This window comes from Lontra canadensis, unplaced genomic scaffold (genome assembly GCF_010015895.1).
Source record: "Lontra canadensis isolate GAN:19392208 unplaced genomic scaffold, GSC_riverotter_1.0 scaffold55, whole genome shotgun sequence".
In the NCBI taxonomy this organism is placed as follows: Eukaryota; Metazoa; Chordata; class Mammalia; order Carnivora; family Mustelidae; genus Lontra; species Lontra canadensis.
In genome coordinates this window covers 1,606,647-1,624,976 of record NW_022631049.1, presented here as the reverse complement: position 1 = coordinate 1,624,976, position 18,330 = coordinate 1,606,647, and the positions used below count along the sequence as shown (strand labels likewise).

At 38.1% G+C, this 18,330-nt stretch overlaps 1 protein-coding gene across 3 annotated transcripts in view; it reads left to right on the top strand.

Annotated features, from left to right (window-relative positions):
• The window catches only part of FAM71D (family with sequence similarity 71 member D), a 30,917-nt gene extending 16,142 nt beyond the window's left edge, over positions 1–14,775 (top strand). For 2 of the 3 annotated variants that reach the window (XM_032875090.1, XM_032875093.1), the window contains 4 exons: positions 652–1,195; positions 4,448–4,695; positions 11,154–11,182; positions 13,662–14,077. In XM_032875090.1, coding sequence (XP_032730981.1) covers positions 652–1,195; positions 4,448–4,695; positions 11,154–11,182; positions 13,662–13,726 — 886 coding nt within the window. In that variant the 3' untranslated portion in view covers positions 13,727–14,077. Of the gene's footprint in view, positions 1–651; positions 1,196–4,447; positions 4,696–11,153; positions 11,183–13,661; positions 14,078–14,724 lie in introns of those variants that run through there. The other variant, XM_032875092.1, reaches the window with a different exon arrangement.
• Positions 14,776–18,330: the final 3,555 nt, after the last annotated feature.

Sequence of the window (18,330 nt, the reverse complement as noted above, 5' to 3'; positions counted from 1 at the left end):
GACATTTGCTCCAAGGGAGCATCTCACTTGCATCCTGCTACAAATGGCAAAGAATCATGTCCTTAAAGTCTGGGAAAACAGCTTATGACAAGCTGGCAGTCAAACAGTTAATTTTTAAAAATCAGACCTAAGTAATAGTAACTGAAGAGTCATTAGAAACTGGCTGTCTAGAGCATGCTCTTCCTTCCCCAGCACCCAGCTTCCATCAGAATTCACTCTGGTCTTGTCTCAAGCCACTAATTTGCCATATGACCTAGAGCAATCACTCAACTACTCTCAGCTTTGCAGGATTAACAAAGTGGGAGAACCCCTCACGATAAATAGTTGATACTCTTATTTTTTTTAATTTTTTATTTATTTTAGTTCGTCAGAGTCTTAGGAGTGTAATTTGAGTGAGATAGCCCTCAGCAGCCTGGCTCCATGTACTAAAAAATTCAAAGTTTTGAGGCTCAAAACTAAAAGCCAGATGCAGGAACATGGTGGCCACAAGAAGGTTCTGCCCAACCCTATGCCTGTCCCAGCCCAGGCCTGTCTGGAAGACGAGCCTGCTGTCCTTCATCTCTCTCTGCAAACTGCTACACAACACAAAAGGAAAGGCCTTTTGGTAGGTCTCCAGTCAGGCTCCCAGATGACCTTTGTGATTCTTTTCAGGTTCCTCCCTCTGCAGTTTGTGACCCTTTCTGTGCACGATGCTGAGAACATGCGCCTCAAAGTAAAGCTGGTGAGTGGTCGAGCCTACTACCTACAGCTCTGTGCCCCTGCGTGTAAACAAGACACCCTCTTTTGTCAGTGGGTGGAACTCATATCCATCTTGAATGAGGAAAAAGCCAAAGTTTCCAAATTGTCGGAAGTCTCAAGCCTGTCAGAAATCACGAATAGCACCGACATCACGGGCTCAGGGGACATCATGGATATTGCAGCTTCCACAACCCTACAGAGCCCAACCTTGTGCTTGTGTTCAGAACCTGTACATGCCGTAGAAAGCACTGATTTCTCAGATTTCACCGATGTCACCGACGTCACTGATGTCACTGACGTCACAGATGTTCCAGAAAATGAGGTCACAGAGGCCCCAGATATAAATATTGTCACAGAAGTCACAGAAATCACAGACCTCTGTGACGTCCCAAACTGCTCGGAGGTCACAGTGGTGTTTGAAAATGATGACATACTAAGGGCCAAGCAAGAGGAAAAGGTAAGGGACATGGCAGATGTTCATTCCTTAATAATTAAGAATAAGAGTAATAACCAACATCACTCTTTTTGGTTAACTCCTGAATACTGCTTATCAAAATACTATGGAATGTGCTCTGCATAACCTAATTTTAAATAATGGGATATTAGCCTTAAACACTGGTATAAAGGAGTTACAGGAGGTATCCTGAAAGAGGCAGGGACCATCCTTACCATCACATTTAACCCAGTATCAGAAGGCTATGGTGAGGGGCGCCTGGGTGGCTCAGTGGGTTAAGCTTCTGCCTTCGGCTCTGGTCATGATCTCAGGGTCCTGGGATCAAGACCCGCAACAGGCTCTCTTCTTGGCAGGAAGCCTGTTTCCCCCTCTCCCTCTGCCTGCCTCTCTGCCTACTTGTGATCTCTGTCTGTCAAAAAAATAAATAAAATCTTAAAAAAAAAAAAGAAAGAAAGAAAGCTGTGGGGAAATGGAAGGAGCTTCGGGACCAGGGTCAGAAGACCCGGGTTGGATTCTTGCCCTGCTGCATAACTGTTTGGCCAAACCACTGGAGCTGTTTGAGCTGCATGAGTTTCCTCATCTCCAAAACAAGGATATTAATGTCACATAAGGGCTATTTTAAGGTTCAAATGTGTATAAAAGTATGCACTACATTGAAGGATGGGGTGAAATTTCAATCGATAAAAGTGAGGATGGAAATAGAAAAATAAAGTGCCAAAAGAAGTGAGTGGGTTTAGAAAAGGCTAGAAAGTGGAAAAACACAGCGGTATCCAAGAATGGTAGTTCAGTTCAGCTGGAGCATAATTTATGTGGAAAATATTAGGTTATAGGATTGGAAAGTTGTTTGCAAACCTTGAATGCCAAATCAAGAGGTATGGACATTGCTCTCTGGGAAAACTTGAACCACAAAAAACCCTCTGTGTGAGGGAGTGAAGGAACTGTGCTTTTAGAAAGATTACTCTGATGATAGCATGGATTGTAGATAAAGGCATAAGTTTGAGGACCTAATGCTGGAAATCCTCCATGGGGCCCATCATAGAAAAATCACAAAGGGCAAGGATAGACATTTTACAGAAGAAGAAAACTGCCAATAAATACACTGGAGAAAGTTCAACCTCACCAGTAACCAAAGGATTGCAAACTTAGAAAAAAAGCCTATAAAACTGTTAATTGAAAGAATAAAAATAGTCAGTGTTAGTAAAGGTGTGGTCAACTTGGAAGTCACATAGATTCATGGCAGAGATAAGAATTGGCCCAAACTTTCTTGAAATCATTATGAATCAAGAGCCTAGGGGCACCTGGGTGGCTCAATGGGTTAAAGCCTCTGCTTTCAGGTCAGGTCATGATCCCAGAGTCCTGGGATCGAGCCCCGCACTGGGGTCTCTGCTTGGCGGGGGGCCTGCTTCCTCCTCTCTCTCTGCCTGCCTCTCTACCTACTTATGATCTCTGTCTGAAATAAATAAATAAAATCTTTAAAAAATCTTTAAAAAAAATAGCCTAAAAAAGTTTATTCCCTTTGCCTCAGTGATTCCATTTCATTCCAATCTTCCTAGAAGATTCCTTAAGGAATTAATCAGAATGAAGAATGAGGATTTAGCTATAAAGATGTTAATAATACTGTATATCATGTTTGTCAAAATGAAATAATGAAAATTTGGAAGGAACCTAAACACCCACCACAAGGGAGTCAATAAATTGATATAAATCCATGAAGGGCAGGTGCTGTATTAATCTTTTTCAGGAGCGATCAAAGTATCTGGCAAGATCATAGACAGTCAGAACATATTTGTTAAGTGAAAGACTACTCTGTAGTTATTAAAATTGTTGGGAAAATTTTTCTTTACCTGGAGAAATTTTCATGATTGGAAAAAGTTGAGTGAAAAATTAAATATGATCCCTATTACATAAAAGTACATGTATGAGCTCATAAGCAATGTGGGGGGGGGAGAAGTCATATTATTAACAGCAGCTTATTTCCAGATCGTGGGATTATAGGCAATTAATGTTTTTCCTCTTTATGCTTTTCTGTTTCCTACAATAAAATAACTTTAAATCCAAAAAAATTCAAGCAGTTTTACACACAATTTGTAATGACATGAAGAAAATGCTTTTAATAAATCAAGTGAACAATGTAGGATATAGAACTGAAATGTTATCACAAAGCAGACCCATACAAAATAAAAGGACAAAAACCTGAATGAAATGTGCCATAAGTGTAGTTATTTCTGGCCAGTGACCCCAAGAAATAATTTTCTCCCTTCTACTTTATATCTTAGAGGATCTTCTAAATGGTCTATAATAAATGTGTAAATATGTGGTACTTTCATTGATGGAAAAAAAGTTTTTCCTTAAGGAAGAAGAGTACTGTATTATTTTCCAGGGAAGTTAATAGAGGTGGTAAATGAGGCAGTGGCCATGGGAGGAATGAGGAGGTGGGAGGAGATAGTAGAGAGACATAGTGTTTAGGACCCATTGCTCAGAGGCCTAAGACAGATTCTGAGGAAGGCAGTGAGTGGCTAGAGAGGTGGTCCATTAATAGAACCCAGGAAACTAGGAGAACAGGAGAGATTTTACAGTATTAGTTTTAGGTGTGGGTTCTAACTCTTTTGAAAAATGAACTCTTTTGCCTCAAAAGACATGACTCATGTCACCTATTAGATACTCTTTTTTAAAAAAAAAAAAGATTTATTATTTATTTGAAAGAGAGAGAGAGCATGCATAAGCAGGGGGAGGGGCAGAGAGTGAGGGGGAGAGAGGGAGAGAAGCAGACTCCCAGCCGAGTGCGGATCCTGACACGGGGCTTGATCCCAAGGCTCTGAGATCCTGACCTGAGCTGAAATCAGGAGTTGGACACTTAACTGACTGAACCACCCAAGTGTCCCCTCACCTATTTGGTACTCTTAAATTAAGAGCAACATCAGATTGGGGAGTAGGTGGCAAGGTATTTCTAGACAACCTTCTTTGCCCCAACAATTCAGAAAAAGGAAATGCTGTAATTAAGTACTAATTTTCTGGGGTAAGCTGACAGGGTTGTACCCAAACACATGAGCTTCTGAATTTGCAGTGTCAAGTCCCAGACTATCAGCTTCCACACAACACCAAGCCTCATTTCCTCAACCTTGCACTTGTGAACTTGAGGGCACCCAGTAGATACAGAATGAAATGATTGCTGTATTAGGTATTTTTGCTCCATAAATTATCTATTTTTCTGCAATGCTCTCCTGTTACTTAATTCGCTGCTATTTACTTTCAAAGGAAAAAATGGGAAACACTCTGAAGCCTGGGTGTCTACGAGATACAAAAATTAAGAACGAGTTCAAAGAATCCTCAAAACATGTCACCATCTCAAATGTAACGCTGACTTTCCAAGGTGAACGATGTTTTCATACTACCTTGACTCAAGAAGAAAGTGACACAAGTTCATCCAAAGAGCTGAGTGCCAGATCCTCTGAAATAAGGACAACTGAATTTAAAAGCCTAGCTCTCAAGGCTGAAGAATCCAGGTATGTGAGGTGGGGAAATGCCAGGGGAGCTAAGACGTGAGGTAACATGAGTAAGTGTATGCTTTAACGTCTCTGCCGCTCTGGCATTTGTTGCTGAAGATTCTCAGCTATAGCTATGATGTAATTGAATGATGACCCAGTCATCTCTTCATTCTCCACATCTGGTTTAACCTTGTCTAATTTTTATCCTCCTGTCAACTTCTCATACCCTTCAGTTCACATTCTAGGCTCTCTGGTGTCAACTGCATGTGTTGAAGAATATAGGATAGAAGCAGAGTGTCCACGTTTTGGAGTAAAGGCACTCGTCTCCCAGAGTGACTATGGGCACTCCTGCTTTTACTTTATACTTCTCTCCATGTTCTTCTCTACATATTTCTTATGCTTTTCTACATTTCCAACAAATAACTTCATCATCAAAACAATACTTTCATAATTTTATTTCTTTTTAAATATTTATTTATTTAATATTTTAAATAGAGAGTGCAGGTGGGGGAGGGGTAGAAGGATAGGGGGAGAGAGAGAGAGACTCCTGGAGCAGAACCCCCCCACACCCCACCTCCTCACACACACCCCCACCCCTAGCTGAGCGCAGAGCCTGACTCAGGCCTCCATCTCACAACCCTGAGATCATGACTGGAGCTGAAATCAAGCATTGGGTGCCCAACCGACTGAGCCACCCAGGTGCCCCTGTTTTCATCATTTTAATACTCAAGTGCAAGCTGAATATGTGAGAGAACTGTTGTATTATAAAGATAAAAGTTAATCCAGTCATTTCAAAGTAACACTTAAAAAGAAACCACAGAAACACCTAGAGATTTAAATGTTTACTAGAGCAAGAATGAAATAGGGAATGTAATGAATTATGTCTAAAATCATTTTAAGTATAAAAAACAAACAGGAGAAAACAAATTAAAAAAAGAAAGAAATGAGAAAGATTAAAAGTAGTTTGAAGTGCTACAGAGTTTGGTTGATTCTTCAAAAAGAATGACAAAACAGGCAAACCACTGGACAACTTTTTTTAAAAAATCAAAAAATTAGGGACACCTGGGTGGCTCATTAAGTGTCTGCCTTCAGCTCAGGTCATGATCCCAGGGTCCTGGGATTGAGCCCCACATGGGACTTCCTGCTCAGCGGGGGAGTCTGCTTCTCCCTCTCCTCGCTGCTCAGGCTTTCTCTCGCTCTGTTTCTCCCTCTCCCAAATAAGAAAATAGAATCCTCAAATAAATAAATAAATAAATAATAAAATTAGAAATTTAAAAGGTCACCATCAATGAGAACAATAGTAAAATGTTACTGAGAAGGATTATATTCAACTTTTCTTCAATAACTTTGAAACCCTAAGTTAAATAAATGACTTTAACAAAAAGGCAAGGAGGCAAACTGGCACTTGAGAACATAGAAAAAATTTATCCAAGAGCTCCCATTAAAGAAAAAAAACACAGCTGTGACTTTTACTGGACAGTGTTTTAGACACTCTAAGAATTATCTCTATTTAATGTAAAGTTTTCTTTTAAATATAGAAAAATTATATTCTCCTAATTTTTTGAAGCAAATAATTTGTCTGGATTATAAAGCTGGAAAGACAACACAAGAAAGAAAAGTCTCGATTAATCCTCTTTAAGACAATATATGGTAAATTCATAGAATCTTAGCATGCAAAACGTAGTGAGCTTAATATAAAATTAAGGAAATATAATTTCCTTAATATAAAATTAAGGAAACTGCAGTATAAGTCATTATTCGAAAGAAAAGCAGAAAAAAATCATAGATACTTAATTACATTTGAGAGACTTTGATATTCTTTTTTTTTTTAAATACTTTATTTATTTATTTGAGAGAGAGACAGTGAGAGAGAGTATGAGCGAGGAGAAGGTCAGAGAGAGAAGCAGACTCCCCGTGGAGCTGGGAGCCCGATTCGGGACTCGATCCCGAGACTCCAGGATCATGACCTGAGCTGAAAGCAGTCGCTTAACCAACAGAGCCACCCAGGCGCCCGAGAGACTTTGATATTCTTGATAAAGATCCACAAAATGCAGAAAAGTTCTCCTTCAGCACAGTGAAAAATATTTATTCCAAACCGGAGCCAAAATTGTTTTTAATGAAGAAATTCTAGAAGTGTGCTACTTAAAACTTAGAGCAAATTAAGGATGTTCTTATTAACATTTCTATGTGATATAATATAAGGGAGTCTAGCAGTTGCAATAGAACAAAGAAATATGACGGATAAATATGAGATTTTTTTAAAAAAATCACTCTTTGCACGTGGAAATCCGTATTTAGAAAATTTGAGAATCATCAAATATATTGGTTTATAAATAGTTTTAGGAAGGTCACAGATTATAAGAAAACACAAAATATTTTTCATTTCATGATTTTTATTAACAAACAAAAAATGCACTGAAAAAGAATGTGTTTTTCAAAAGCAGCAATAAAATTCAGATATCTAGTAAGAGTGATAAGAGATCTGTATATATGGAATTATAAAACTCTAATGGCAGAAGCACAAGATGACCTCAATAAGGAAAATAAAGCTCTCTATCTGGGCAGCTATATTTAAGACAACAGAGATGACAAGGCCTAAATTAATTTATAAATTTAATACAGTACCAATTATCTAAATAGCATATCCCAGAGAAATTATACAATTATAGAAAGTATGTGGAAAAAATAGAGGTAAGAATCTCAAGGAAACCACCGGGGCTGGAAAATGTCTAGAGGTTGTATAAAACCTTAAGCCATATTATAATTAAATGGCCATCAGAAACACCAGTGAAAAGTTTAGGATATAGAAATTATGATAGTAAAACAGATTCAAACTGATAGAGGTCTGAAAGAAACATGAAAAAAAGCAAAACTCTAGAATATGTTGGTTAAAGATCTATGCTGTACTACAAAAAATAATTTCAGATGGGTAAAGAGTCAGATATTTTAAAACTAAAATAAACTAGAAGAAAATGGAATGGTTGAATTGCTTCAGTTGCATAAGAAAGATCACTTCTTCTTTGAAGAAACAAAAGAAATTTTCCAGGGGCACCTGGGTGGCTCAGTGGGTTAAAGCCTCTGCCTTCGGCCCAGGTCATGATCCCAGGGTCCTGGGATGGAGCCTCACATCGGGCTCTCTGCTCAGTGGGGAGCCTGCTTCCCTTCCTCTCTCTCTGCCTGCCTCTCTGCCTACTTGTGATCTCTCTGTCAAATAAATAAATAAAATCTTTAAAAAATTTTTTTTTGATAGCAAAGTTTGATCCGTTCATTCAATATTTACTGAGCACTTTGTATGTGTTAGGCACTAGGGGTACAGCTGTGAAAATAAGTTAGAGGCTGTTTCATTCTAGTGAAGAATATAGATCATACACAAACAAAATACATTATGCCAGCTGGAATGTACTGTGGTAAAAACAAAAATGAGTTACAGAATAGAAACAGGGATTCGAGAAGGAGGAAGGATATCTTTCAGTGGTCAGGGACAGCTCCTCTGAGGAAGGGCAGAGATCTGAAAGAAGGGTGGAGCTCTTGGGGAACAGAGTTCTAGGCCAATTGATTATCTAACAATTATAAATATCTATCTCCCAAAAATCATTTTAAGTAAAGAAATTTTAAGTAAAGAAATACCAGTTCTAGGCCAATTGATTATCTAACAATTATAAATATCTATCTCCCAAAAATCATTTTAAGTAAAGAAATACATAACAGTGGAACAGGGAAAGAATAACTAGATGATCTATAATAGTTTTACCTCCCATATCTAGATATAGCTGATGGGAATTTGTAAAGGATCCAATTAGCAAATGGGTTAAAGTTATGAGTAGAAAATTTACTCCAGAAGACAAACACTTAACAAGGAATCAATCTCACTAATAATTAAAGAAATACAAGTTAAGCAATTACCAGTTGGCTTTCAATTAGATGTTAACTGTAACACTGAGTGGGTCACTGTAAATGGTGGGAACTTTCTCAAGAGTGATAGCAATTCACACTACAAATGATTATACAGCTTGACTTAAAGGAACATGTGTCAAAGAAGTAATTCAAAAGGGAAAATAACTTAATTGAACACATGTTTTGTAGTTAAAACCTGAAAGCAATCCAAACCATGACTGGCGGAAGAAGAGCTAACCAGGAAATATTATGTTAATTTAGTGAAACAGCAGATCCCCATTAGGAAAAGAATAGAGAATTTCAATAAAAGACCTATATGACTAATAAGGAACTGCAAGCTAGAAAAGTGAAATTCTGAAAAATGTATATACAATGGTATTTTATTTCTACAAAAGGATGATAAGAAACCACAGTGCTTGGGCATAGTTGGTAATTAATATATGTTGTAGCTATTGATAGACGTTTCCATTAAACTTTTATTGTACATAACCATTATTATGATTACATGCATGTTTTAAAATCAAAACTGATGCTAAGAGGCATTAATTAGAGCATTAAGGAAGACATAGCAGCTAAAGAATGAGCTTTGCTTTCAGACAACCCTGGGTTCAAATCCTGCTTCCTTTATTTTGGGGCAAGTTAAATTCATTTTTGTCAGACCTCAATTTCCTCATTTTTAACTAAACACAAAGAGGATTTACAAACAAAGCAAAAAACAAATTTTGGCTCCAAGCAATCCTCTTAAGCCCAACTTAATCAAGGATGGATTCTTTTTTATTGCATATTTCCATCTGGAACATAATTACTAGCTAGAGCCTAATTTGAGAATGTTCATTATGAATAGAAGATGTTATATCTAACAACAGAATGGAATTCAGTTTATTCCTTGGATATTTGTAGGGTTAAGACTATACCCTGTGAAAGTGATAAGTAATTTCTTTCTATTTCTCTTCTCCAAGACCATGGATTTCAGTGACGTTTTATAATGGTATACTCTGGGAAAATGAAAAAGAAAAACTAAAGGATGAACTTATTGAATATTTTGTCTTCAGATTTGTTAGTGTTTACAACGTAAATTGAGCAGTTTCAATCTAGATGAGCGAAAGACTACGGAGACATCTATAGTATCACTTTAGGTCCTTTAAAAGTGAAGGATTTACTTTATGGAGCATTTATATTCCCTCTCATACCCTGACAATAGTGCTACTATGACTCTTCCCTTTGTTTTAAAGAAGATAATGTCAGGCTTCAATTTAATTTGCACCTATTTTTTTAAAGTACATTTACTTAATATTTCCCAGTCTCTGAAAAACTTTTATCGGTAAGCTCAACCTTCATGTCAATCACCTGACCTATTTGGTGATGGCTACATGAACACTTATTTGCCAACTCCTTAGAAAATTACAAATTTAACCTCTATTTCAGAAAGATCCATTGTAGACCTCAACCTGGATTTCTTTGCCAGGTCCCTTTTTTTTTTTTTTTTTAAAGATTTTATTTATTTACTTGACAGAGAAATCACAAGTAGGCAGAGAGACAGGCAGAGAGAGAGGCGGGGAAGCAGGCTCCCCGTCAAGCAAAGAGCCCAATGCAGGGCTCAATCCCAAGACCCTGAGATCACCACCCGAGCCAAAGGCAGAGGCTTAACCTACTGAGCCACCCAGGTGCCCCTGCCAGGTCCCTTAAAATGGATCATAATTATGTCTTGATATATTAATCTGGGAAGCTATTGTATGAGGGTAATTATTCTTCCCTAATGTTTTATTTTACTCAAACAGCAATGCTTCCAAAAAATGCATTGAAATTATAGCCAAGAAACAAAGATTTGGTGAAAATTAAATGAAGTTTGTGTTTCAGATGCTAATGAGGTTAAGAAAACAAGTATTTTCATTATTATTATTAACTTTATAAAAATCAGGAATGCAGAAAACTTCTTTATCCAAAGGCATTTCTGAAAGTGAAATGATCTGAAAAACTGACAGCTAGCCTCTTATTTGATCCAGTGAACTATAAGAAATACAGTTACTTGAGCAAATAGCTGGGCATGTTATTTGTCTGCAAAATTTCCTAACGCTGTCACCCTCCATCAAGGCCATAGAGATTATGATGAAAAGCCAGCAGAGGTGGGCACCTTCTAACCCCAGGCATCCAGAATCTCGCCCACGTCTCTATGAGAACCTATATTCCTAACACAAGAGACTCTACGTAAACCCCTGATTAGCAGTAATTAGCTCAGTCTCAGCCCCAAATGAGTTTTCAGACACGGGAGAGGCAGTAGGAGGGTGATGCCCACAGCCTCACAGAGTGCCAGGTGATAGAGAAAATAAAAATAGATAATGTGTTATTATATACTATTCACTTCTATGGCTTCTACAGGTTGGGTAGCTGGCATGTTAACATAAATGTAGGTAAATTTTACTCTAAAATGTGTTATTATGTAATACCTTAGGCTTGCTAAACATGTTTCATTACTACCTACAAAGCATTCAGAGAATGGCCAGTTATCTCATACCTAGTCATTCTCTTCTAAATATTTGTGGTTACGCTGGCAAAATTTTGAAATGTGCTGTTTGCTTTTACAGGAGCATGAGAATTGACTCAGTCACCTCAGGTATGGAACGAATCCCTCTACGTTTCTTTGTGGCCTCTGGCATCCAGTAGTCACCTCTGGGTGCAGGAACAGAGTAGTTAAGAGCGAAGGAATGCGGCTAGATGTTTTGGTGCATTCCCTTTGCTCCACTCCGAGAGTCCCAAAGTGCAGGAACCCTTCTTCAAAGCTTGTCCGTGTACTCTCTCTCAAGGAGTAGGCATCACAGCACTTTTGTCTGTGAGGGCAGAGTACTGAATCCGACTCACCGGGCAGGAACCACTCCCAGACCAGCTCTGCAGGCAGAACCTCAACAACAGGGCCTTTTGTCCTTGCCGATTTGGAAGGGAAGTGGTCTACAACCAAATTTCTTGGTAAATCTAAACTCATCTAGCCCCTCTTTTCTTCTTTCTTGTGTCTTTGGCCTCTGCTTCTTTACCTATTCTCATGACTCAGGATCTTTTGACTTCTCAACAAGTTTTTGACATAGGAGTTGTCCTATAGGCAGCAGTGGACATTGTGTCCTCTTGCTTGCTGCTGACCCACCTCTCAATTACGTCTAAGTTGGGGGTTGGGGAAGGGGGCGGGCCTCAGCTCCAGTCATACGCATCAAAGAACATCATGGAAGGAACAGAGAGGCCCATTTCACTGGACTTAAATGAAAAGAAAAAAATATTTCTCCTTTAAAACCCAAGACCATGGGAAGGGAATTCTTAGTCACATTTGCGAGAGTCCAACCCAAAAAGAAGCAAACAGAGGATAGGTGTTTCTATCAGTAGGATTTTTGTCTCTAGGCCTTCCCACTGGGCTTTAGTGTCCAAAAGTACCAGGTAAACTTCACTGAGATGTGGTTTTACAGTCCAACCTACAGTACTGAACCTAAGGACAGTGTAAGGAAATGCCATCATAGTTTAGAAGAAAAATATAAAATCTCCTTTGCAGTATATAACATTTTCACCTATCAATTCCTACTCCAAATTTTATTTCCAAAAGAAATCGCAGTTAATTGTTAGAAATTCCAGAGATGTCCAACAGGCAAGCATTTTCTTCTTGCTTCCTAAAAGCAAGCCTTTTCACTTGCAGCAGCCTTATCACTAATAGTTAATTAGCATGTTAGCATGTTAGCATGTAATTAGTATAATAGCTAATAACATAAATCCCAAAGCACTAGTTGTTCAAGCCTTGGGAATTTAAAATTAATGTAGAATGCTGATTTAGTTTCATTCTATATGTGACTGATTCTTTCACCTGTCTTCTGGCACAAACTCAATTTTGTTCAAATGAACAAGAATTTGATGCCCATCTAGTATATCTGAGGTTCTATAGAGAGATTAAAAATAGGTAACAGGACATTGCCAGGCCTCAAGACATGGGCATAAATAACATAAAATGGAATCTTATGGGTGCTTTAAGAGAAGAAAGTGGAGTGCTTAGTTTTAGCTCAAGAGAGAAAATCATGAAAGATTTCTGAAGGAAAGAGACAGTCTTTGAGTTAGGAAAGGGAAATAAGAATATCCTGGATATTAGTGTGAGCAAAATCAAAGCATAGGACCATGCTGGGCATATTCCATTTAGTAATAGTGAGAGAGGCCACTGGAAAGCAAAGCAGGAGCCAGATTCTGGAAATCTTGAGCCATGCTGGGCAGTTTGGAAAGTACAGTTCAGTAGGGAAGGAGGAACCACCGGAAAACAGAACTAACAAAATTAGTGCTGTATTTTGGAATGATTACTCTTAACTGCCATCTCTAAGAGACCTGGAGGAGGCTACAGATAGGAAGTCATTAGAATCGTCCAGGGTGAAAGGTGCCAAAGTCTTAAACCGGGTGTAAAGGAGTCGGACGGCAACAAGGACTTGAATATGTAGTTAGCAAAATTTGTTGACTGACTACCTGTGGGGACAAAAACAAACAAACAAACAACAACAACAAAGCAAAACAAACCTGAGGATGACAGTTTGGGAGACAACATAAGCAGGAGGTAATGAGTCCATGATACATGCTGAGAAAGGTATTCCAGGAAATCTGGAAGGAAATGATGAAGAAACCAGCTGTTAAATACTACATCTAGAATGAAAAGTCCCAGGTTTGAGTTCTAAATGCACTTCCTCTGTTCCACGGGTGTGAGGTCTCTGGACCTCAAGCTTCTTCAGCTATCAAATATGTGTGCATATAGATGAGGAATCTATATGTGCATGTTTAGTTGTCCCAAGGCCCTCTCAGCTGCTATGATGTCATAAGCTGATACGTGTGGGGTCCTGGTGACCCCTCTTTGTAAACTCAGCAGGCAGCTTGAAATCAGGTCTGGAAATCAGGAGCTAAGCAAAGATATAGCCGACATGCAGTGAACTTCCACTCTCAGCTTGTTAAATCACAAGGGTGGTACAATATACAAATTTAGCTTGCAGTTGTCACAAAGTATTAATTATTTTCCCCATTTGTTTTCTTTCACATACTTTCTCATTCTTCCCACTTCTCTCTCTGTCTTCCCATGTTTCCTGACTTAGGCTTACATAGTTTTTCCATTTTCCCTCTGATTAGCATTTCCTTACCTGTTGCCACACTCCTCTGAATCACTTTTTTCCCCTTTCATACTTACTTACTCACATTTTACACTTCCTACCCCAAGAAAAGCAAAGATTAGTAGAATCTTACTTCCTTGTCCCTGGAATTTAGACTGAATGTAGACGAAAAATGAGTCGGTGAATCTGATTTCTATTCCAAGCAGTTCCCGTAGCAACTAAACAAAACAAAACAAAATGGTACCATTAACCTATTCAGGTTCACCATCACCCAACTCCTTTACACCCATGCCTGGGGACCATGGTCTCTTATTCATGTCTCAAATCTCTCAGCAGTTTGACACTTTTCTCCTTTCTGAGTAAGGCTTTGTCAAGGGGCATTGCACACATTCTCTTTTTATGACAAGGCTACAAGGCATAGTCCAGGCTGACACTGTCTCTCTGGATCTGGGTCCATCTCTCCCTTTTCTTGACTTTTAATTTCTTACCTATCTAGGTGTTACTCACCTTAGCTCTGCTGATCTCTTTGCGGGAAGCCCAAATTTAGGTTTACCTATGGTCCAATGGTATTTTCCCAAGATGGTAGGCAAATAGACAAAAGATAGAGAGCTGAGAAAGACCACAGAAGAAAATTGCTTATGAAATCTGGGGCATGTCCTCTCCACCCAAACCCATGTTTCTTTTCCACTTTTCTCTGAACTATTGCAAATCAAATTCCTTGAAATCCTAAGCAGCCAGGTTCAGTCTCTTTATGAAACACGGTCTAAATAGAGAAAGGGTGGGAGGACCCAAAAAGGGAAGCTGTTTGTGAAATTTAACAATGGGCTCCATTGGAAAGAATAAAGACATTTTTTTAATTTAAGACCAAATTAAGTTGTCTCTCCTTCTGTGCTTTTTTTCTCTCCTGCTTCTGGCTTTTTCCTTTCTTCCTCACTTCCCTCTCTCTTTTCCACTTTCCCCACTATTTTTCATTTGCCCTCTGGCTCCCTCCTCTTATGTCAATCTACTTCCCTCAATCTCATGCCTCATCTGTGTCCCCTTTTCTCAGGGGAATGGATGTGAGGAAAGGAAAGTAAAACAGGAAAAGAAAAGGCCAATGGAAAAAAACATGTAAGACAACCAAAAGGTAATTTTTCTTTTTTACAATTATAAATCACTGTAGCTATAAAGGTCAGCTATGACGCTTGCACAAAAAGTTGTCAACAAATTGAATCTTTGAGCAGGGAATCTTATTACTTCTATTGTAGTAACAATAGAGGTGGAATGGGATGTTGAGGGTCTCCTGTGGTTTCTGCCCTAGAATCTTTCAAGGATCAAAATGTAATGTCAGCACAGGGGTTAGAGCCACCCAGGCACTCCAGAAATAGCTGTTAAAAACAAAAATTTTAAGAAATTAAGGAGTTTCCTTTAACATCACTTCAACATCTAGATTTCAAAAATGAGATCTTATCTGTTCAGAGGATCTTTATTGTTAGAATAAGAAGAGAAGCTATATTAAAGATGCAATTTTACTTATTTCAATCACTTATTTTACTCATATGTAGTTTTTAGTGTTTTATACTTACCAGTAATAACTTTTAAAATATTTTGTATTTTAGACCTTTGGATTGAACTGACTTTTCCTTTTTTTTTTTTTTGTTAGATAAATACAAACTATTAAACTAAAAAACAAGCATGGCTCAAGAAATAACAACCAACACAAGAGAAAAAAAAAAGCAGTGTCTTCCATGTGGCAGAAATAAAGGCTACTACTGATCAGTCACTGAGCATTTAAGTTCATGCCAATCTAACTTCTTAAATCTTGGCTATTATAATTGTGGGTATCAATTTTAAAGGAAGGTAGAGAAATAGAACTATTAAGGTTTTCAATTCATAAACTCAATTTTTATCTGCAGGGCTTCTTTTCTTTGGGGTTGTTGGATAAATCTGTTACTCTCTTTGGTTTCCCTTTTCTCACTTGGACCTTTACCCAACACCTTGTTGTTTCTAACATTAAGCACTGTAAGGTTCTTGAAGGTGGGGACTGTGTTCATTCTTTGTGTTTTAAGTGTTGAGCACCTGACCTGAGAGATAGTATTTGCTGAATCAGTGAATGCCATTTCCAAACAGGATTTTAACAACTTCTACTCCTTTTTTTTTTTAAGATTTTATTTATTTATTTATTTATTTATTTATTTATTTATTTATTTGATAGAGAGAGAGAGCACAAGTAGGCAGAGAGGCAGGCAGAGGGAGAGGGGGAAGCAGGCTCCCCGCTGAGCAGAGAGCCCCATGCAAGGCTTGATCCAAGGACGCTGAGATCATTACCTGAGCTGAAGGCAGAGGCTTAACCCACTGAGCCACCCAGGCGCCCCACTTCTACTCCTTTAAATATAGAAGAAGAACTATACATGGTCCCCATCCAAAGAATAATTTGGATTTTTAAAAGCCACCACTTATTCCTTTTCAAAAAGCTGCCAGTCATTCTACCATGTGCTTTGTGTGCCTTCTCAAGCTTCGCAACAATCTGAAGGGTGTTATTACTTTCCTGTTTTACAGACAGATGATGAAAGTGGAGTTACAGAGGTTAAGTTACTTGTTCAAAATAATGCAGCTAGGGAAAAAAGATATATATAGATATCTATCTCAAATTTCACACTAATAGTAAATAGTACTGGTATTTCTACTGTGACCTGAGTCACAGCAAGGAATACATCTCAGCTCCATCTTCTCCTTCCCGTCCCACAGACAAACCTCTAGAAATATATGGTCCAATATGGTAGCAACTGGGTATATGTCACCACTGAGCACTAGAAACATGGCTGGTTCAACTGAGAAACTGAATTTTAAATCTCTTTTAATTTTAATTAATTCAAATTTAACTTTAAAAATTGAAGCAGTGTCGAATATTTTTTGCATTAAACATCAGCGTGTTGTTTTGGTAAGGCTACATTTTTTTTTCACTTCAACTGTTGAAAATTTAGCATCTGAATTGAGATATACTTTTAGTATAAAATATATAGCAGATATTGCAGAGTTCGTATAAAAAATAGCAAAATAACTCAATAATTATATGGATAATGTGTTTAAATTATAATTTGGATGTATCAGATTAAAATTTGTAAATTAATTTCATCTGTTTCCTTGTACTTTCTTAGCTAGCTGTGAAATAATATCTCACAAAATTACTTATGTGACTCACATCGTATTTCTGTTGGACAGGAAAATCCTCTACCCGTTCCCTTTGGCCCACATTCCCAGGGAACTCCTCCTCCTCCTTTCTTTGCTCCAAAGATGAAAAGGATTTTTTCCCCATTTCCACAATCAAGAGTGAAATAGTTTTCCACACAACCTTTATGGGATCACCATTAGGGCCATTTTTAAGTTATGGGTATATATAAACCAAGAGTTTCTAATTTGGAGATGGCTGTCTCATAATAGAAAATGTCTCCTTGAGAGAGATTATCTGGAACAAATTGATTCTGTGGTGAAGAAAATCACAACTAAGACTATTATTACCTAGTAACGGAGTCCGTCAAGAAGCAGTGCCAGTCCACACCAAGTGTAGATGACTATGTGAAACAATTAGATCTCTCATACATCATGGTCCCTAAACAATCACTTTGGAAAACAGGAAGTTTCTTATAAAGTTAAGACATCATATCATACAACCAAACAATTCTACTCTAGATATTTACTCAGGAAAAACTAAAACATGTTCATAAGACATACATTCAAAACAAGACTTGTACACAAATGTCCATAGTTTTGTTCATAATAGCCCCACATCTGGAAACACCCTGAATGCTCACCAACAGGTCAATGTTTCAACAAGCCGTGGTATATCCATACAGTCCACATGTAGTATATTCCTACTACCTAATAACAACAAAAAACAAATAGTGCAACAACAACACGAATGACTTTTAGAAACATCCTACTGAGGGAAATAAGTCAGATATAAAAAGAAAACATGAGGGCACCTCGCTGGCTCAGTCAGCAGAGCATGTGATGCTTGATCTCCAGGCCGTGAGTTCAAGCCCCACAGTGGGTGTAAATACATCCTATGTGATTTCATTTAAGCGAATCACTTTCCTTGTACCACTTTGCAATTAATTCCCTTCAGCCCACCTTCACCCCATACAACCACTGCTCTGATTTGTCTTTATAAATTGGTTTCACCTTCTTAAACAGGTCCTCTGACCCTCTCATTTTATTTTGGTTTCACCTTCTAAAGGTGAGGACTTTCCCATGAGAAAAATTTTGTAAGTCCCAGATATCCATTTCTACTGAGGCTTTGCAAATTCCTAGTTAGAACTACTTCCTTCATCTGATCTGTAATTTCCACTGGAAACTGTTCCTGACTGACTTCCCTGATGCTGTCTCATGGCAGGGGTATGTATGCTTTGAACCAACACATCCATTAAAGGGTCACACATATAATAGTAATCTGTTAGATGTTAGAATTAAGATATGGTGGAAGTTCAGGAATAAAATGTAAGTGCAACTGATTTTGACTTTTGAAGGAGCTTTCTGCTTTATAATTTTCAGCTGTATTAATTAAATGAGGGATTATTACAGTGGCTGGAATGAACCATGAAGCATAGGAGGCACTGGTAATGAGCAAGTAGTTTTCTTTTCCCTTTTCTCTTTGCATTTGCCATGCTCCCTTCTT